This window comes from Carassius auratus, chromosome 26 (assembly GCF_003368295.1).
Source record: "Carassius auratus strain Wakin chromosome 26, ASM336829v1, whole genome shotgun sequence".
In the NCBI taxonomy this organism is placed as follows: Eukaryota; Metazoa; Chordata; class Actinopteri; order Cypriniformes; family Cyprinidae; genus Carassius; species Carassius auratus.
Window position 1 is genome coordinate 7634701 of NC_039268.1, and position 21928 is coordinate 7656628.

General features: G+C 37.0%; 1 protein-coding gene across 8 annotated transcripts in view; it reads left to right on the forward strand.

Annotated features, from left to right (window-relative positions):
• apbb2b (amyloid beta (A4) precursor protein-binding, family B, member 2b) overlaps positions 1–21717 on the forward strand; it is a 47240-nt gene extending 25523 nt beyond the window's left edge. For 3 of the 8 annotated variants that reach the window (XM_026203987.1, XM_026203988.1, XM_026203993.1), the window contains 15 exons: positions 2810–3027; positions 3137–3328; positions 4566–4640; positions 4904–4957; positions 6128–6213; positions 6320–6380; positions 9081–9227; positions 11374–11501; positions 14703–14708; positions 15438–15552; positions 15782–15869; positions 15960–16043; positions 16704–16819; positions 16956–17135; positions 18234–21717. In XM_026203987.1, the coding sequence (XP_026059772.1) occupies positions 2810–3027; positions 3137–3328; positions 4566–4640; positions 4904–4957; positions 6128–6213; positions 6320–6380; positions 9081–9227; positions 11374–11501; positions 14703–14708; positions 15438–15552; positions 15782–15869; positions 15960–16043; positions 16704–16819; positions 16956–17135; positions 18234–18404 (1721 nt within the window). In that variant the 3' untranslated portion in view covers positions 18405–21717. The other 5 variants (XM_026203989.1, XM_026203990.1, XM_026203991.1 and 2 more) reach the window with 5 other exon arrangements.
• The last annotated feature ends 211 nt before the right edge of the window (positions 21718–21928 follow it).

The following is a 21928-nucleotide window of genomic DNA, read 5'->3' on the forward strand; positions in this document are numbered from 1 at the left end:
GAGTAACCCTGAGTGATTCTCAGTACATCCACCATGTTGGCATTTTCCTTTGACCTGTGTGACCTTCAACAAGTCAACAAATTACTTAGGTGTTGTTTAAGAACACCATAAGGAACACCTTTCTTAGTACCTATAGCATGTACACTTACACTTGCCTGCATAGTTTTTAATAACTTTTTGAGTTGAATAGTTGCTGTGACCTAATGGGATACAAATTGTCCAGATTCTGTATAGTTAATGATCTTAGCTGATGCAGCTGTATACAGCTGTATTATGACTATTTGATCATCTGTCTCATTTGAAATACTGATTTTACATATTGTGCAGTCGGGATATAAAGGGAATCAGCAGGAAAGCCTAAAAATCAACAGTGTATCAGCTTAGAATATGAAAGAGATTTTACCACTTATTTCCTAGCTGGTTATTACACAGTTTTAGATCTTTTTTTTTTTTCAAGTATCATTCACTATATTCATTTTGTGGAAGTGTCATGTAGATTGACACAGTCCTCTGTAGAGTTGTTTTAAACACACACACACACACACACACACACACACATGAATGTCACGGCTTCATGGTTTTGGTGAGGACGTGTTTCCTGGCTTGAATCTGTTCAGCATATGTGTGAGTAACAGACTGCAGTGGTTTACTGTGTATATGTGTGGTTTTCCTCATCCAGATTGCATTGTATGAATAATGCTCTTACTAGTATCTGAAACATGAAACAAACATTCCCAGCTGCTGAGTGAGGACAGACAGAACAGTAGCAAGTTCATGTGAGAGAGACAGAAAAAAAAGCTAATTGTAGAATCAATATATTACAGGGCACTCATATCCCATAGTGCCTCGTTATCTAGACTTTGGCGGTTTTAATTATTTGGTTGCTGATTGAAACATCCATTTATTGGGAGACTGACTGGGCAGTTTCAAATATTAGGACCTTTTACTTATAAAGTATTTAATTAATTTGATTTCCCATTACCACATGTTCAGTCATTAGCACTCACATACTCTGGTCTGAAATTCCATGAACTAATGCTGTCACAAAATCAGATTTTACTACACATGATTTTTGTGGCCAAAGGAATAAAAAAAAAAAAAGGCAATCAGTCTAATTCTTCTTTATAAAATTTTCTCCCATCAAATAGCAAAAAAGCCCATTTAATTGGGTCATATGATGCAATTTCAACTTTTCCTTTCTCTTTGGAGTGTTACAAGCTGTTCGTGAATAAGACCCCTAAAGTTGCAAAGACTAAAGTCTCAAATCCAAAGACATATTCTTTATAAAAGTTAAGTTTTTAGGGCTTTTATACTGGGCTCGTTTGCTGCGGTCCGAGCGCGATTGTTTCTGGCGCCCCCCACAGCGTTGGTCTGCTTTCACACTTAATAGTTGTATCGGACCCATGTGCGTTTGAATTCATCTTATGTCATCGCAAACGCACACAGAAAACGTGATGATGTGGGAAGATCTGCAACTTATGGAAAGCCAAATGGGTCAGAATACGAGTGCTTTTCAACGGCGTATTAATTTTAAAACGCCATTTTCATAACGCTGCTAGGCGTTAACTTATCGTGTAACGGCGCTTATTTAACGCCTGGCGACATTATGAAATCGGCGTCGATTATGCATACGGTGTCGAAAAGCAAGCATATTCTGACCCATTTGGCTTTCGATAGCAAATCACCTCCCAAATGCTCACGCAAAGAAAGGAGTAACTTTTATTCTCACTGTTGTATTGTTGCCATCCCCACCACAGTACAGTAAGGGGCATAACATTTCTGTCACACTCTTAAGGTAATCGGCCAATCAGAGCACACCAAGCTTTGTAAAAATCTATGTGTTTCAGAAAGGTGGAGCATAGAGGACAAACAGTAATGTACAGTACGTACAAAATAATGTTTTTTTAACCTTAAACCACTTAAACATATTGCATTACGCCGAATACCCCAAAATAATTTAGCAACATCATATGACCCCCTCAAAACATGAGTGTTAGGAGCAGTGAGTTTATATAACTATGAGTGTACAGAAGCGTACAAAAAGTACTTACTGTTGATCACCCCCTTTCTAAAGACTGGGGTGGCTAACATCCAGGATCCAAAGAATCTTCCACAATTACAAGCTATTTTTTTTTTCGGGTACGTCATCTTCACCAACACGATTTTGTGCAGCAGTAGCATCTACACACTTCATCCATCTTCTGATAGGTGGGAACCAACATTACAGGGATAACTCACCCAAAAGTCTTTAATTATTCACCATCATGTCATTCCAAACTAGTAAGACCTTCGTTCATCTTCGGAACAGAAATAAAGATATTTTTGAAGAAATCCAAGAGCTTTTTTTGACCCTCCACAGATGTTGTGGTACTCTCCTAATGGCAGCAGATGGTGACTTTGGGTAGGAGAATTGTTGGATAAAGTCTTTTTTTGTTTTCTTTGCGCACAATTAAATTGATCGTAGCTTCATATAATTTAGGTTGAACCACTGATGTTATATGGACTATTATACCAATGTCTTTACTGCGTTTCTGGACCTTGAATGTATAGTTGCGTTGCTGTCTATGCAGGGTCAGAAAGCTCTCAGATTTCATCAAAATATCTTAATTTGTGTTGAAGATGAACAAAGGTCTTACAGGTTTGGAACAACATGAGGGTGAGTAACTGATGGGTTAACTATCCCTTTAAGGTAATTTTTTTTCAATTTTCAATTACTCATGTCATCATACAAGGTTTCGGTCATAACACCCAATCGTAGGAGTCTTGGATATCTTGGCTGACCACACCTGACCTGTATTTGTGTTTTCAGATATCTGGGGGGAGCAGTCATTTCAGACAGACCCTGATTTGCCTCCAGGATGGAAGATGATGACAGACATGGCTGGTATTTATTACTGGCACATTCCAACGGGCACCACACAGTGGGAGAGACCCGCCCCATGCAATCCGGTGCCAACTGGACCCAGCCATGCCAGCCGCAAACACTCCCTGGGCTCCATGTCTCCCTCGCCTACTCCAGATCACGAGGTAGCCCTTTGAAACCATGCTGTTATGCAAACTGGACATAAAACAAATCAAAAGTTGACTTATCCAGATTGACCAATCATTTTCTCTGTACCTCTTTGTTGTCCTTTAGTCGATGTCTCATGCCGACATATTTTTCGGAGCTTCGAGTCGTTCAGGCAGCACCACTTCCGACAGCTCGTGTGACCCCGCCCCCATCCCGTCTTCTTCATGTCTGGACCCTACCCCTGTCCTGTCCTCAAACACTTCCTCATCCTCTGACGGCAATGTTCCTTCCTGTGGATTTGTCAACAGCTGCTACTTTGTAAGTCTTTTCATAAATCTCCAATTTTACGGTATGGACAATACTTTAAGGCCATATCCTTCCTTTCTTTGGGTGTATAGCTTTCACAGTGAGTACAGTTTGGTTGTGGAGAAAAAATGGATATGACACAAAGTTCACAAACTGTTTATAAAAGAAACAGAACATTCAGGGAAATGCCATTACAGATGTGACAGCACTTAATTCGCCATGGATTAAATGGAGCTGGGTAAATGCTTAATTTAGTTACAGGTTGCTATGACTGTATTTACCATGCAACCAGGGTGGGAAATTAATCTTCTCGCCCACCAGACACAGTGGCTGGTGAATGGCGAATTTGATCAGTCCTTACTATTTTATCAACTATTTTTTTTTTCAGATGTATGAAAGAACTTATTAGATAAATGAAACTGAACAAACATGCATATCAATGTATCTTAACAGTCTGGTTCTTTTTTATTTCAATTACTCCTGTGTTTAAAAGTGGGCTTGAATTGAGTTGATGCTTTTTAATGCAGCATCAAATGAAGCAAGGTTGACAGAACCTCACATGGTTTTGTTTGTTTCAAAATGGCAATGTGCTTCTGAAAAACGGAACAAAAGAAGACATGCATCTTGTTGTTTCGTCCTGTTCTTTTCAGTTGACTTCTTAAATCCAAATCAAATCTAACTAGGTTAACATGGCTTGTTTTTTTTTGTGCTTCATTTGTGTTCACAAAAATAGTACTTTTTTTGTCACTGTTGGCGAATTTCTAGCAAATATAATTGGAATATTGTGAAAATACCATTCAAACATTTGGCAGGCAATAGTAAAAAAAAAATATTCTGAAAGAAGTTTCACGCTCACTAAGACTGCATTTATTTTGACAAAAATACATTGCATTATAATACAAATGTTGTAACATTTAAAATAACAGTTTTCCATGTTAATATTTATTTATCTATTAAATATATTTAATATTTCTTTAGATTCTTTGATGAACAAAACATTGTTTATTTGAAACAGACAATATTAATGTATTTACTGTCACCTTTGATCAATTTAAAGCATCCTTGCTGAATAGAAGAATTTATTTCTTTAAAAACATTTAACTGACTTTTTGTGTATTAAGTGTTGTGTATAATGTATTGTCAAATGTAAATATATTAAGAAAATGTGTACTGAAATTGGTCATACATAATAAAGCTAAAACTATGTATATGTATGTGTGTGTGTGTGTGTGTGTGTGTGTGTGTATAGCCCCGGTCCTCATCCCTACAGATAATGCCAGGGAAGGATAGAAACTCTGAAGCACGCCATCGGGAAGAGGACAAGGTAACTACAACACTTGTTTACTCTCAGAATGCTGTGGAAAAATAGTTTGCGCTATCCTTTGATTCTTCCAACAAAGAGTCAGATATCAACATCCATACTGCATCTAATCAAATCACAACCAAACACTGAACATCTACTGTACACACACACACACACACACATGCTTGCCGAGTGATCTAACGACCCTGTCTTGTCTCTCTCCACCGTCCCACCCTTGACCCCTCAACCTTGTCTCCCCCGTTTATGTGTGAATAATGGTGCAGAAACAGCCATGGAGTGATTTTGCTGTGGGAAAGATTGATAGTGAGATCTGGAAGGTTAGTATCTCAGGCAGTTTTTAATTGAACTGCAGAGACAAATACACAGTAAAATATCTCAGGAAACTACTGTGGAAACTTGATGTTCCTCACAGGGTTCCAAATAAATTTTTTGCCCATTGGCTGGTAAATATTGAGCCCATATTTTGTGAATGCATTTTGCATTATTTTTTAAATAAAAATTTGAAGAAAGGGCCTGAAGATGTTCTACCTGTGTAGTTGTGTTCTGAGATCCTGTGCTGCTTCATACCTTCCTTACCTTTTGACCTTTAACCTTTCTTCTCAGCGTGGCTTTTGTGTTATTTTGTCTGTCTGCAGTCTGCACTGCAAAAATCATTTATCTAACTAAATTTATCTTATCTATTTGTGCAAGCAAATAGATAGCCTAATTCTGATACAGGCGATGACTATCCATCATATATATATATATATATATATATATATATATATATATATATATATATATATATATGTATCCTACAAAAAAATCTTATGCATTGCAATCCTTTAATTTTTAATATTTTGAATGTTTATGTGCTGCTGTGCGTCCCTGTGTTTGATAAGCAGCGTGTAGGTTCTTTATATAACAAAGAAAAAACCTTGCGCCAGACCAGGTTTGAGTTGGTCTATGGCGCAGTCTATTTTCAGCTCCTTAAAATAGCAATGCGCCTGAACACACCTCTTTTTTAGACCAGCATTCCCATGGGCGCAGAAATGAGCGCAAATGCATTTGCTAATTAAACTACATGGCGCTGGACGTGAAAATGCGAACGCCGCCAGACTGAAACTAGCAAAAACACTTGCGCTTGCGCTTTGCATCGCATTGCGCCGGGTGTATGATAGGGCCCAAAATCTAATACTTAAACTTCATTTATTAATTTTGATATTTGAATACTGATTAAGAAAATGATTTTTGCACTGTATGTTGGTTATTGATCACTCTTCATTTCTTTTAAATCTCTTGATCAATCTCTTTTGTAAAAAACGCAGGGTTCTCACAGTGTCTGTTTTAAAACTGGTCAATCATTTTGATTTTAGTTTGTCTAATCACTTAACGCAGGATCTGTGCTTTCCTGTTTTGTTTGGCGTGATCTCTGCACTGTACAGTTGTGGGTTTGCTATATGTTTGTGTGCTCATGTTTAAGCAGCTCTGCTTTTTCTCTGCTTCAGGATCTACAGGCAGCCTCAGTAAACCCTGACCCCAGTCTGAAAGAGTTTGAAGGCGCAACTCTCCGCTACGCCTCCCTCAAGCTTCGGTGTGTGAAAGCAAATAAATACAAATAAATGGAAGAGAGAAAAAAATGACAGTAAGGTGAGATGAAAATGTATATAACTCTTCTGTCTATGTTTGACTGTGTTTAGAAACCCTGCTCCCGTTGAAGAGGAAGATTCCAGCAGCATTAACAGTGACCCTGAAGCCAAGGTGAGGGCACTTGAGTTGGTTCTGCACATACTGCACCTATTCAAAGATAACAACTCTGCAGAGAACTTATTTTAGTCTTATTTTAGGCTCTGAAGCAAATATATATATAAATACTATAATGTATAATAAAGTTGCACGCCATTTGCCTGGTGTTTGTTTAGGAACTGCAACATTATGTGGTTTAACATTTGCTGTTGCAAGAGACAAACATGAATCAAATGAAAGATATACAAACGTCTACTAAATGTGTTTGTTGCATCTGCAGCAACACCTCTTACCTCACTGGAAACAGATAAATACTTGCATTCTCATAATGGAAAATAGGCCATTCTGTTTACCTTCGGTTGTGCGAAAGAAATATACATTTTGCTTTCCGTTTAGAAGTAACAAACAATTTATTTTGAGGCCTAGCTTTGTTAGCTTTTTATTCTGGAAAACAATTTATTGTTTTAACTTGTAGCAGATTTGGAACAAATTATTTAGTAAACGCTGTTTGCTGTTGGTGGCGCTGACAGGAGTCCAGCATCCGGTGTAATTCTAGATAAACATTGCCATCTGCTGGCTGCTCAGAGAAATGCACATGCACGTCATGCTTGGAGACGTGGTCAAAGAATATAATGTAAAACAAATTTGTAGTTAACATTTCTGATGTTTTTATCTAAGATTGAGACATATCCTTAATGGATCAATAAGGAACCCTAATGTTAACATGAACACTAAACAGAGCACTCTTTGTCAAAAGACTGAAGCCCTGTTTGGATGGTAATTCTTTCTCTTGGTGAAGTAGGGAATTTACAACATTTACAGGGGTTACTCTGTGATTTTAATGCTCTCTGAATTCAGAAAAAAAAAAATCCCACCATGTAAAATATTTGGCATTCAAATGCACAAGTTTTATCACTGATGTGCCATGTAAATTTATTTTTACAGGCATCCTCATGAGAAACAATTATAGTTTAATAAATGTGTAGTCACTTGCATTTGTGCCACAAAATGCAAAATGTGAAACATTGTTCTTCAGCTTCTAAAGAAAATAGATGTTGGCAATGGCTGTCAAGATAAAAAATGGTCAAAAAAAAAGTACAATAAAAGTAGTCCGTTTGCTTTTTGGTGCAAAACATTACAAAAAAAAAGATGAATCACATTCCAGTTTGGAATTCTGCAGAGTGCATGGTCTTCTTGTTGTACAGTTGCTACCAAAAAAAAAAGAGGTGATGTCCAATGTGTATTTAATCTTTCAAATATTTGATTACACAATGTGTCAAATATTCTACCATTTAAAAGTTTGATGTCTGCAAGTTTTTAAAAAGACTTCTCTTATGCTCACCTATATCATAATATTCGATCAAAATTACAATACAAATAATAATGTTCTGAATTATTGTTACAGTTTAACATAGCTTTTCCTATTTTAATATTTCCTAAAATGTTATTTAATTCTGTGATTCATCACTCCAGTCTTCAGTGTCTCATGATCGTTTAGAAATCAGTCTTATATTCTGATTTCGTGCTCTAGAACATTTCTTATTATTTAATCAGTGTTGAAATTATTTATGCTGCTTAATATTTTTTAAGCAAGCCATGTTTAATTTTTTTTTTATTATTTGATGATAATAGACAAAAATGTATGTCTAAATTGAACATCTGACTTTTCTTGAAAATGTGATCTTTATAGTCTTGTATAGATATCGTTGAAAAGGTCTTAACAAGCAGAATGCGAAATAATTGTTCCACGATACCAAATAATACTAGATATCCCACTGATTGGTGCGCTTTTTGATTTGTAGCAGTCCTTAGTAAACTATTGTACTGTAGATTACATTGCATTTAGGCTATGATGCATATCACCTGATGTAACAAATCAAAGGCATTGTAGATTTTGAACACTAAAATAACTGTTTTTATGAAAGATATCCTAAATGTATGTGTCTCATTTGATTGGGTGGACCAGCTGAATTGGCTAGTGCCACCCCGTAGCTCGATTTTTACCGTTACTGTATTTTTCAATTGCAGTTAGGTTATCAGATGAAAAATCATCTGCCATTTGATATATACTTCCCCTTAAGTCCTGCTCTCTCTGTTTCTCTCTCTAACCCCTCTCTGTTGTTTCACACTCTTCCACTTGAGGATCTGTTCTTTCAGCGGCGGTTAAAATCAAACTGAAAGAGCATGACAACATTCTGCCAATTATTAATCTCTCTCACATACAAACACTGTCATAATGGAGGTGCCTCATCACAGATGGTCAGAAAAGAAGAGAGACTGAATGATGGATGATTTTGCTCTCGGAGTACTGGGAGTGAGATACAGATGAGAAAGGAGGAGGGATAAAAGTGGAAGATGAAAGAAAAGATCTTCCCGTAAAAGGGGCCTTCTCTTTTGATCTCAGCACCCTGTTGGTTTTGTGTGTGTGTGTATGTGAATAATCACGTATGTGTATGAATGCACTCTTTCCCTTTCTCACTAATTTTAGCAGCAGCTATTCTTAGAAGATGCCATGTGAAAATTTGAAGAGGTGTTTCCTCAGTTTAGTCTTTATCACTAAAGAGGAGTAGGAGGATTTTGGATATGAGGCATAATAGAATATACGTATGTAATATCTTACGTTTTATATTTGCTGTGCTCTTCATTTGTTTAAAGTGTGTAGCAGTTGCCCTGTAGTTTGTGCTTAATCAGTGGGATTGTGATATTTTATTACAGTGTTTTGCTGTGCGCTCTCTTGGCTGGGTAGAGATGGCTGAAGAGGACTTGGCTCCGGGTAAAAGCAGCGTCGCTGTTAACAACTGCATTCGTCAACTGTCTTACTGCAAGAATGACATACGAGACACTGTGGGCATCTGGGGAGAGGTGAGATATGGCTTTCTCTCTCTCTCACATACCCGCACACACACACACACACACACACGCACACTTTTCAGCCAGGCACGTACGCATATTCATTAAAAAATATATACAGTGTTTCTAAACATGTCTTGTGTTATCTTGAAAAGAGGGAAGGTAGAAATAAGGGGATAAAACATAAAAAAGCAGAAAGGATAAAAGAAGAAGAGGGAGAGCTGAAAATGTCATGCAGAAAAAAGCAAGTGAATAGAAGAGGAAGAGGAAGAAAGAGAGTTTAATGTGTTGTGACAGGACACAGGAAGAAAGCCTCTGTTCTCCTCCTGCCTTTTATTTTCTGGTCTGATCATTTATTCATTACTTTCAAGTTCACACACACAATCATAAGCATACTAAGACCTTATAGTAGCCTGTGACATTGATTCCTAAAGCTGGTGAGTTGCCTGTGTAGGCAGTATTTTAGGGAATCATAGGTGCCCTTCCGACTGGTTTCAGAAGGCTTCTTAGATGCCTTTATTTTAAAAATACTGAAGCATTGCATTTATCCTTTATGGAAAGATTCTGTGAAAATGTGAAGAGAAATATTAGTTATAATTATATTTTAATATTGAAAATCATCTATAATTTAACAATTAAGTTTATACCCAAAATTTCTGTCTTATGCATTTTTGAAAAACTAGCAACATGCCACCCGCCTCGAACCAGTACTCAAGCTATAGTGCTTTTTGTTTGAAATGACATAGATTATGAAATACATTTCATTTAGTACCAAAAAGCGCACACACACACAAAAAAAATGTATGTAATAAATGTCTGTTTTACCCATTATTGTGTATTTAGGGAATCACTTTTTAAATTAACATTATGAAGCTTTTTCTGTGCTCTGTTTGAATTGTGCTGTTTGTATCAAATTACATGGATTACAGTGTGCTTCTGTATCATTCGATACTAGGGGTTTAATAGTACACAATCATGGCGACTCGGTATGTACCTCTGTTTTAATGTCACGGTTCGGTATGGTTTCAGTACAGCATGCGGGGGGGGGGAACTAAACATAAAATTGTTTTCTTTGTATTAAACAATGGTTTACTGAACAAACAAATTACACTTTATTTTAAATAAATTATTTTAAAATCAATTTTAATTAAATATTTCTTAGGGATACATTTTTTTTTACATTTCCTCAGCTTCTGCTCTAATCTATAGGGAGCACTTTTACATTACTATAAGGCTACAATTAACCACAGAGCCCAAAAATAAATTCAATAACTATTTATTTTTAAATATAATAATCAACACTCAAATTTAAAACAAAATTGTATGCAAACATTTAAATTGCACATAATTAACTTCTAAATTTGAAAATTTCTATTTGTTGTTGAAATATAATCATTTACACAATGCGTTAGATAATTATAATATCACTAACAAATAATGTAAAATATGAGTATGTAGTCAAAAGTTTCACAAAATGCTGTTCTCTAGACTTTATTTCTCTAGCGGACTAATGAGCTGTGGACATTGATGACTTGCCTGAGGTAAATGAAATACCATGTGACATCTTGTTTACAAGCTGTTTTATTGATGTCTTTCCACGGTTGAAACACTGATCGAGTAATTAAATGAAGCATGAGATGTTCGTTCATGTTTATTTCACATTAAAGCTGGAAGTAAAGTCTGAGATAGAGCTGTTGAGATGATCGCACTCCGACCAGCTGTTTGAACAGAGGCTTTTATACGGCGATCTCTGGTGCCACATCATAGAGTGTCAAAACAGCATTTTTTGTTTGAATTTCCTGAAAAAAAAAAAGGACATAATTTGAAAGATGAGACTTAGTTTCTCATTAGAAGTAATAATATTTAAAACCGGAAGTTTCCAATGAAGTTATGCTCATGCAGTGTTTAATCCAACACTTTATTTGTTCGGTACAAATGCGCACCGAACCAAAAGATCCGTACCTAAATTTATGATACAAATATGTGTACCGTAACACCACTATGAGATACCAAAAGGCATAGTTCATTATTAATCAGCACTATTCATATGATGCCTTAAAAGGCAGCTGGCTATGTTTGCATCTGACAGCAAGAAAGCTCACTGGGTTGTAAAACTAAACCCTTATCTTGTCCTCCGACATTGTACTTGTGTGTCCAGGGGAAGGATATGTACCTCATTCTGGAGAATAACATGCTGAATCTGGTTGACCCGATGGATCGGTGCGTTCTACACTCTCAGCCAATCGCAAGCATCCGCGTGTGGGGCGTCGGCCGCGATAATGGAAGGTAAGCACTTTTTTATGGGTTAGTTAAGGAGAAAATGTGAAATGATGAAGGGTTTATGAAATGTTTAATAAATGACAAAGATAAACTGAACAAATTAAACTGAATGATTAAAAGCTCACTCTTTATTTATGAAAATGTGGGAGGCGTATCTAAAATTCTCTTGGAAACCGCACAGATGTGGCAAAAAAGGATTTTATATCAGTTAAAACTTTACTGCTCTCAGCTGCCACAAACATAATCAGGGTCTTATTTACGAGGAGCTAATTTTCTACTTTGCTGATCCTGTTCGGCTGACTGGTCTTCTACCAACACTAATAATGTTTAATCTCTGTGACCCACTGAATGTTAGCTCAAAGCTTTGCATCTTTTTGAATAAGCAGTTTCTGCCTGGTTAAATCAGATAAAGAGCATTTCAAAAACTGAACTGACCCACAAAAGATATCGAATGGATGTAAATTTAAACATTACAATACTTTTTTTGCTACAGGTAAATGCTATATATCAAATAATAAGCAGTTACATCTCAGTATTTTCAGCCTTTTTACAATTTGATATATCACAATATTAATCATTTTAAAGGGCTAATAAAAAATTTATTTTTCCAGCCAGTGTTGCCAAGTATTTTCAGAATGTTAAATGCGATAAATTTCAAAAATGCTAAAATTTAATAGAGTAACAGTTTTCCTCACTGTTTCTCCATTAAATAATCATTAGGAATGAATAATGATATGTAACAACTGCCATGTGTATGCACCAATTGAACATATATTTTTATAAATGTCAGTATAGCAGTATTTCATATATATTTACAAATTTATTTTTGTTAAAACGTTTGAATATGCAAAAAAAATGGCAGGCAGAGACTTTCATTTTGAGTGATGACGGTAAAAGAAAATGGTTGAAATTGACAGTTTGCCTTATTCTCAGAATATTTCCTAATTTTATTTCATTAGTAAAATCATGATAAATATATAGTGACTATTCAGTGTAGTGTATTGCATGAAGCATGTGTTCTGTGATTTCTTCACATTTAATTATTCTGCAAACGTCAGCATCTGTGCACCTGTGCACCTGTGACTTTCCTCATGCTCTTATTATCTGTAACACTCTCCAAGAAATTCACTTAATGTGTCTGTGTTAATGCATTCCGATATCAAGACACTCATCCAAATTCTTCACGCAAGGTCACTATATAAAGATTCTGGATCGAAGAAGTCACCCCAGTGAAAGCAGGACAGAAATAAAAGATTGATGAATGAGAGACAAGTGCTAATGAAAGTTTAATCTAGTGTTAAAGGGGCTGCCCGTATGTGTATGTGTAGAGTGATTCTGAGGTCGTCCAAATGTTTCATAGGAATCGCTCACACAATGAAGAGCTTTACTTTTCTTGCTTTAGTCCCTGAAGAGCTGACTGGTATGTGTGTGAGTGTGTGTGAATGATGCAGGGGTGGAATGCAGCATACTTCATCTGGGATGCTGAATCACAGTTTTGCCTTACTAAGTGTAAGCAGTACCACACTCTGACCAGCAGATGGCATGATGGAGGGAATTATACTTCAGTCTTGGCTTTTTGGAATGTATTGTGTAGTCTGCATATGTTAGTATGTGTTCACATGTGATCATTGTGTCCTCCTATGCTAATACTATACTAAGCCCATCAGTAACATTTTCCTCCCAAGACCCTGGAGGAGGTTACCGTAGCGACAAGCAAAACGGGAGGGGGAGGGTAGAAGGAACGCTGGGATTGGATGGATGGAGAGTGAGCGAAAATGAGAAGGGGGTAAAAAAAAAAGAGAGATTGAGTGTAGAGAGGTGAGCTGCATGTTTTTAACAGAGCAGAGGATGAGACGAGGAGGTGAAAATCTGTAGAAGAGGGGTATGGCATAATTCTATAGCAGGAAAAACACATTACTTAATAGATGTGAGTATTTTTCTCTTTTTATATCTAGCATTTTTTATTATTTACTCTTTAGGTCACCTAACTTTACAGTAACCATGAATAAATGTAAGCCAATTTTTTCTACATTACTGCATTTGTTGTTAAGTAGTTTACAGGTGAAGTATTTGCTGGAATGAGAAAGGATGTATAAGTAGGGCTGTTAGAAGGTGTAGTGGGTGGAATTTCTTCAGATGGTGTGAATGAGGAGGAGGAGATTTCAGTATTAGAGAATTATGGATGAACTGTATGTGTTGTTATTTACTGTGGTGAGGATAGTATCGTGGAGTACTGCGTGTTCAGTTATTAAAGTAGGTCACGGCAAGATGTTCACGTCACTAAATGGGTTACATTTGAAAGAGACTGCAACTTCCTTGCGTGTTCCCTCAGATCAGGCCTTCCCTCTGATACCATCCCACACATCTACGCAAACTAGAACACATGAATTTTTTTCAAATTCCTTAGGGGAACCTCAAGGTTCTGTTCTCTGTACATTTGCGTTGTTCCCTTTACCTCCTTGTGGTTTCTCATTTACCCTCCAGCACATTTTTCAGTTGAATCCTGCTGAGGTACAGTAAAACCGCCCATTTTTAATAGGTTTTACCAGCTTGGTTGTTTATTCTAGACATTATTGAGTGCACTGGGTTCACCTGGTTTATTCTCTTTCCCTCTCAGTCAGTCATTTAAATCTCTGTTTAACATCTCTGTTTAAATCTCTGTCTGTTAAATATGTATCACACTGCTACATATTCATGGTTTTTACTGGCTGCACACCAAGAGCCTCATGTTTTGAGGTGTCACATACATTGTGATAAATGTCTGAATTCTCGTCACACCTGCTGGTCCTTGTGTCCTATCTCTTCCCTCTTATGTTCTCTTCATACATAATAATGGGGTTTGGAAAATACAATGCTTCCAAAAAAATTAATATTTTCTTGAAATAAGAATCTTCACAGCAAGTTCCAGCAGTTAAAATATGCATCCTGGCATAGCCATTTTTGTGCTCTATTTGTAATGCACATGTTCTGAAATATCTGTACACATTGGAACCCATTTATGAAATATAAACAGATCATGTTTCTGTGTCACTCCTTCACAATACACACGTTGTTGCACTGAATTGTGTGACAGTTTTATGTTAAAAAAGTTTTGTGAATGATTTGTGCAGAAATGAGTTTTCCTTGTGTTTCATTAATGGGCTTTATTTTGTGTATTTTCTCATCATGTTTTTTGTATCTTTTGCTTGACTGCTTTCCGGGACTCAGAGAGAGGTAAATTGATTTACCCTTTTGTTACTTGTATTCTCATCATTGCCTGGTTGTAGTCTCTTGCAGGCCATTGTGTCCATAATGGTTTATTTTTAGCGGAAATGTTAAAGAATGTGTGTAATACAGCTGGAGGTGTAAGTTTAGAGACACTCATTCATCAGACACGTTCACCTGCATATAGTAGCTGAAGTGTGTGCATTTTATCCATAGTTATATTTTACTGAATTTTTTGTTCACTTGAAATGTGGGTGTGTTTCTTTACGTAACTTTTTTTAATTGATTGTTTACTAAAGGGCACATCATCCATCAGGGTGTTTGAGGGCAGTTCTTAGCACATACACAAACACAAAAATACACACAAATCACATTCACAACTCTTTTTGTTTATAATCAAGTGTCTGCTCATCTGCACTGTTTATTGATGTAATATGGTTGTTGTTGTTTTTTGATAAAGCAGTTCAAATATTAACTTTTTTTTTTAATTATTGCACATTCCTGGTTTAAATTGAAATAAAAATATAATAGCTCGACCTGGATCCATTCTGGTATGTACATTTTTGTTGTCCAATCATTTCCCTATGGACAAGATAAAGTGATGTCCTGCATTTTTCTAGTACGGTATCCTTTTTGGAAATATGACAGATTAAGAGTGAAATGGGTTGTTTCATATCGATTTTAAACAGCTGTTTACACATGATTTAATCTTGTTTGATTTTAATTGTGTGCAAACAGGGATTTTGCATATGTAGCGCGAGATAAGGACACCCGGATATTAAAATGTCATGTGTTCCGCTGTGACACCCCTGCCAAAGCCATCGCAACGAGTCTGCACGAAATCTGCTCCAGGGTGAGAACTAAATGCTACACAAACAACATCCAAAATGAAGTGATCCTCAATGACCCATTCAAAACAGTGTCACATAAAAATGATATTATATTGTAGTGAAAACCACTGGCAGTCTCAAGTCTGTGTGCAAGGCTAGAGCACAGCTGAGAATGAAGAAATAGGGTTCACATTCTGTTTAGGCTGCTGATTTAGGGCAGCGAGTTTAATGAGTTCGATTTCTTTGTAATAGATCATGGCAGAGCGCAAGAATGCCAAAGCAATGGCTGGAGGATCCCTACAGGACAGAACACATGCTGGGCTCGATGTCCCGCTACAAGGTAACACAGTATGCTTACAGTATGTGTGTTTCTTCTCTGTTGAATAATAGGTTTGTGTGTGTTAATGTGTATGTTGTTTGTTAACCTTAGCAGAGTTCCCCACACCAAAAACTGAACTGGTGCAGAAATTCCAGGTGTTATATGTTGGCATGATACCGGTTGCCAGACCTATAGGTGAGCAATCACTCATAGTCTTCTTTTTTTTCCCTCACCTACACTCGCTGCTTGAACAAACCAATTATTATTATTTTTTTATATACATGTGTTTATTAAAATACAGTGTAAACATTAACAGTTCAGGGTGGAAACTAATGAAAAACCTTTTTTAATAGCTGGTTGACCTTCATTCAAATCAGTCACTCATGACTTTCAGACGTTTGGAACTATTCCTCCTTACCAATAGATTTTCAGTTCAGTGATATTTTTGAGATCTGGTGTGCATTCTCTCTTCAGGTCATGCTTTTGTAACCCATTCCAGCTTTATGCAAGACAACAATTCTTCATCTTAGGTGTTCTGAGATGTATTTTGTGGGATGGTTTACATCAGACAAAAGCGTCTTGTGAATAGCCACCTTTGTAATAGTTTTTTTATAAGTCATGATGACTCTGACCTTGTCTCATTGATTGTATTCTAGCTTACATGACTCCTGACTCCAGTTAGTTTTTGGAGAAATCATTTCCACCCTACATAGTGTGTTATGGAAAGCATCACTGTTTATTTCTGTGAACATTATTGTGTCTTAGTTCTTATGGCTATTTGATGTTGAAAGCCATAACATACTTTATCCTTGAACTGTACATGCAATTACAAGGTCAGATGTTCTTGTTTTCTAGGCATGGACATTCTCAATGGTGCAATAGACAGTTTGATAACATCATCAATTAGAGATGACTGGATCCCTGTGATGTTGAATGTAGCCGATGCGACAGTCACAGTCATCAAAGAAAAGGCAATTACACATCCTTTCACTCATTAAACCCCTTAACATCTTTATAGTGTTTTACTGAAGTACAACATTTTGTGTTAACACCGTTGTTCAAAAAAGTTTACTCATATATTATTCTTGATGTCATAACTTATATTAGGAGGAAGACGAGGTCCTAGTGGAGTGCCGTGTGCGTTTCCTGTCATTTATGGGAGTTGGGAAAGATGTGCATTCGTTTGCATTCATCATGGACTCCGGGAACCAGCACTTTGAGTGTCATGTGTTTTGGTGTGATCCCAATGCTGGCAGTGTATCAGAGGCTGTTCAGGCAGCATGCATGGTGAGTTATAACACCACATCAAATATAAATGGCCATCGGGCATTATAGCTTAATAGTAAAAAGAATATAAAATGTTGTCATTAATCACTTACCCCCATGTCGTTCCAAACTCGTAAAAGCTTTGTTCGTCTTTGGAACCCATAGACTGCCAGGTTAATTACACTGTCAAAGTCCAGAAAAGTATGAAAAGCATCGTCAGAATAGTCTATCTGCCATCAGTGGTTGAACCGTAACGTTATGAAGCGACGAGAATACTTTTTGTATGCGAAGAAAACGAAAATGATGACTTTATTCAAAAATTCCTTTCCCCTGTCTCTCTCCATTTCATCGTAGTCCATTTTGGGGATTATGAGCTGAACGCAGGCAATGTATGCTCTTCTGTGTTAGCCAGGACAAAAGAATGTGCTGTTTTCTTTCAAATCAAAGCTATTTTTCAAATCAGAGCTATTTTCTATGTGTATGTACGCTTTGATTTGAAAGAAAACAGCGCATCCTTGTGCTACGGTTGACACAGAAGAGCATTCAGCTCATATTCTCCAAAACGGTGCTGCGATGATGCAGGATAACAATTCAATGAATTGTTGAATAAAGTCATAATTTTTGTTTTCTACAAAAAGTATTCTCGACACTTCATAATGTTACAGTTGAACCACTGATGGCAGATGGACTATTCTGACATTTTCTTTCATACTTTTCTGGACCTTGACAGTGTATTTTACTTGGCAGTCAATGGGACAGTCACAAGCCTCCTGGTTTTTATCCAAAATATCTTAAATTGTGTTCCGAAAATGAACAATGCATTTACAGGTTTGGAACGACATGTGGGTAATTGATTAATTAAAAATATTTTCATTTTGGTGTGCAGTAACCCTTTAACCAATTTAAATGTCTGATTTATCGTCCACCTTTAGTCCAGATGATCAATTAATTAGATCAACAACCCAACCAAAGCCTATCCCATTCTATTGAAATTTTAGTTATTTCATAAAGTTTAATGTCACATTTCATAACCAGATCTTATGTTAAACATTAAATTCAACACATGAATTCATCCACTCACTGTTTCTTCTTGTTTTCTTCGTTTCTTTGTCTATGAAGTTGAGGTATCAGAAGTGTTTGGTGGCACGCCCTCCTTCTCAGAAAGCCTGCTCACAAGCGCCCCCTGCTGATTCAGTCACTCGCCGCGTCTCCACCAGCGTCAAACGTGGAGTTCTTTCCCTTATCGACACGCTCAAACAGAAGAGACCAGTCACTGAGCTCCCCCAGTGATCTGCCACACAAGCACGCATTCTCACCGTCACGCTCTGCATGCTAATAGCTATCAGAACGTCCTGTACATATCTGTCCAGTCACTTGATGGAGACGAAGCAAAACTTGATGATGAAACCTGTTGGAAATTCTGAAAGAAGTAATTATCAAATGAGCCGATGCCAAGAAAAATACGCCCTTCACTCACACACCTAATCCAATATCTACAAGCATCTCTCTTCCGTCTCCCGTATGTCAGTCATGTGTATATCTGCATGGGAAACCACGCGTCTCCAGCATGACTGTAACCAGCAGGCTTCGCCTATCTATAAGCACCACCCTATCTGGACAAAGCCTGCTTAAAGACATCATTTGTGTAACTCGAAAAGAACAAATATGGCTGCTTCACTCAACTGAGCTTCTTCATATTGTCCCAGTTCATCGCTGTCGCATTACCATATGTGTGGTGTGTAGAGGAACTGGATGCTGCTTCATTCAGTGTCGTAAAAGCTATTCTTTATTATCCTGATGAACACAAAACAAGAATGGGTGGATGAGAGGAACTGTGCACTGTGTTCCATTCAAAGTCGGATGACGGATGTTCTTACTTGATATCTTCTGACCAATGTGCTCCAGTGATCAGTGCTCAAAAGATGATGGGCAAAAGTGCGGTAACATTAGCGAGATTTTGGTGAACATTTGGACCATTGTTAATTGTCAGTAGTGCAGCGATGTATGAAGCACAACTCATGCAAAAGTTGCTTTCAAACCAAGTATATTTCTGTTGGTCAGTGCAGTAAAAAACTTAAACCCGATGAGAAATCTGCATGGGGAAATCGTTCACCCTCAAGTGAAATGACTATTCACATGGATTCCTATTGACACATTGGTAAACGTGACCAGGCCTTCTGGCAACAAATCAACAACACTACATTACATTAGCATTGCATTTGTTCAGTGTCAACAATGCACAAATTGTGGGGGAAGAATGGCACCTCACAATGGCAATTTGGAAATTCAAATTTAAGTGAAGTCAAGTCCTTTGCACTTTCCCAAGTAGGAAGACGGAAATCGCAACTCTTTCAGCTGAGTGAAACATCAATGTTGAAATACGTCAAAGATTTCACCAACTGATTTTGCTTTCTCCAAGAAGCTGTGCTGACACGTTCATCTTCACCGGAAGTTGATGAAGAGGCTCGGAAATGCCAATATTAATCAAACAACTGATGAATCAGACTTGCTGTGCATTAACACAGGTGGAAGGACATTAAAACTGTTCAGTTTAGTGTGTACTGTAGATGTAAAGTATGAATGTGCTTTTTATATTTCCAAAGTGAAATTGCCTTTTTCGTTTTTCTTTGAAAGAGAGAATGTTGCGGAAGAGAAGTGAATTACTCATGGAGCAACATACAGGAGGCGGCAAGAACTTTCCCTAGAGTCAAACAGTTCAATCGTGTCAATTCTGCTTTGAACCCCAGTGTAGTGCTTACTTCCTAGAGAGGTTCTCCAGTGACTGAAAGTAAAAAAAAAAAAACCTGACTAATAGGAGCTATCTGCAGCAGATCCAAGTTAGTGAAAAAACTCCAGAGCTATTTCAGTTCCAGCATTCATTCCTGACGTTTGGATGGCATTAGTGGCTCTACATGTCCTGGTTGCGCTTCACAAACGTTTTTATTTTTTACTTCCCCGCACGTACCTACATGGTCTTGCTGTACTCCTAGACTTACCCTTTCTTTCACAAGGGTTTAGATGAGTCACTTATGTGTGTACATATAGTATCTATATATAGCAAACATCATATCATAAGGCTTTATTTTTTGAATTTCAGATACTTTTATTTTGTCATGTTTTATTTGTTTTGGTCATACTTGCCTTGGCATGTCTTGTGATCCCGTATAGTCTGGCCATACTGTAAAAAACAATCATGTATGTGTTGTAGATAAACCAACCGACAAAACAAAGGAAAGAAGAAGAGTGAAAGATGGTAGAGATTGTGAATATGAATTTATTTTATGGTCCTTTTTAGGAGAGCTAGCTCTAGAGGAGGAGATGTGAACTGTAAGTGTCTATCTATGCATTCTTTTAGCTCTGAGGAAGATCTGAGAGGGGAAAAAAAATGTCCTGGGACAATTTAAGAAGAAAAGCTGTACTAAACAGAAATGATATTTTTTATTTTATTTATTCTATTTTATATCGGTATATACTGGTTGCATTGTTATGTATCATAAGCTTAGACATTCTTTACCCTTATACAACAAATCAAACAAATTTCAATTCAAATCACTGTACAGTTACTCTGGAGAGCTGTTTATCTCAGACGCTGACTGCCATGATAACATAAGATCAAAAAGGCTTTGTACTATCTGTACATGCTGCCCAAACCAATATTAGATGCAGGTATAGCTTCAGTCTGCTTTAGAATACGCTATATGGACAAAAGCATTTTAAACCTAACAAGTGGCTACAAGGTTGTAACTGGTGCATAATCAATCTCAGACAAAATCTTATTTGGGACCCTTCACTTAAAAATGTGTTTTGAGACTTGAGATGCAGTGCAGGATTTGGTGAAATTGGTGCCCAATGCAGGGACTCAAAACACATTTTTTAAAGTTTTAACAAGATTTGTTTTAAAACATGGCACCCAACATAGGATTTCAAAAGACATGTTTTTTTAAAAGGCTTAACTTCATAACACCACGCGTAGGTTCTGGTGACACATTTAAAAAAGTTTAAACTCAATGCAGTTTAAAAATTTTGCGCCCAATGTAGGGTCTCGAGACCCTTTTAGATTTAATTTAAAAGCAACAAAAATCAAAGACGTCTATCTACAACGCATAACACATTTACAATAGCAAACCATTACAAAGCTGTGCAGTGAAACAAATTTTCTGCAAATTAGGACACAGTTGAAACTGGTATGTCAGCAAAAAGGACTAGTGTCCTTTTAATGATTTGTATTGTATTACACATCCATTTGGTAATTTAGTGTATGTTCCAAAATGTCAGTTTAAACCTGATTATCACAATCAGATTTTTCACCAAGACCAAAATTAGAGCGCATTTGTTTGGGCAGTATGTAGATTTTTAGCTAGCTCTATAACCATTTCTCTTGTATCTTGACGGCACGAGGCCTCCACTTTCATCCTGCAGATAATCAGTGTTAAAATGACCTGAAACGAAATCAAACTGCCTCTATACTGCACCCCTTCGCTCTTCCTCTCTTATTATCTCTTGCAGTTTTGAATTGCATATTGGTTTTTGTTCATGTCACTCTGTGATGTTGGGTCTTATCCAACTTAATGTTTTCTTTTGGACTTTTTTTGTGGTTCCCTCCTTTTTTTGGGGGGGGGGGGGGGGGGAATCAGTCACACTTTATGTTTCAAAATGAATTCAGTGGCAACCGTCAAAGTCAGCTGATACATGCAAAACCAGAAAGAGGGAGGAGGCTTATGGTTAGTGTAGTCCAGTTCAATAATTCAGCGTAGAATCATCATTCTCTTGTTAGTCAAGAGTAGTGTGTTTGACTCTCGTGTTCTTGAATGTTG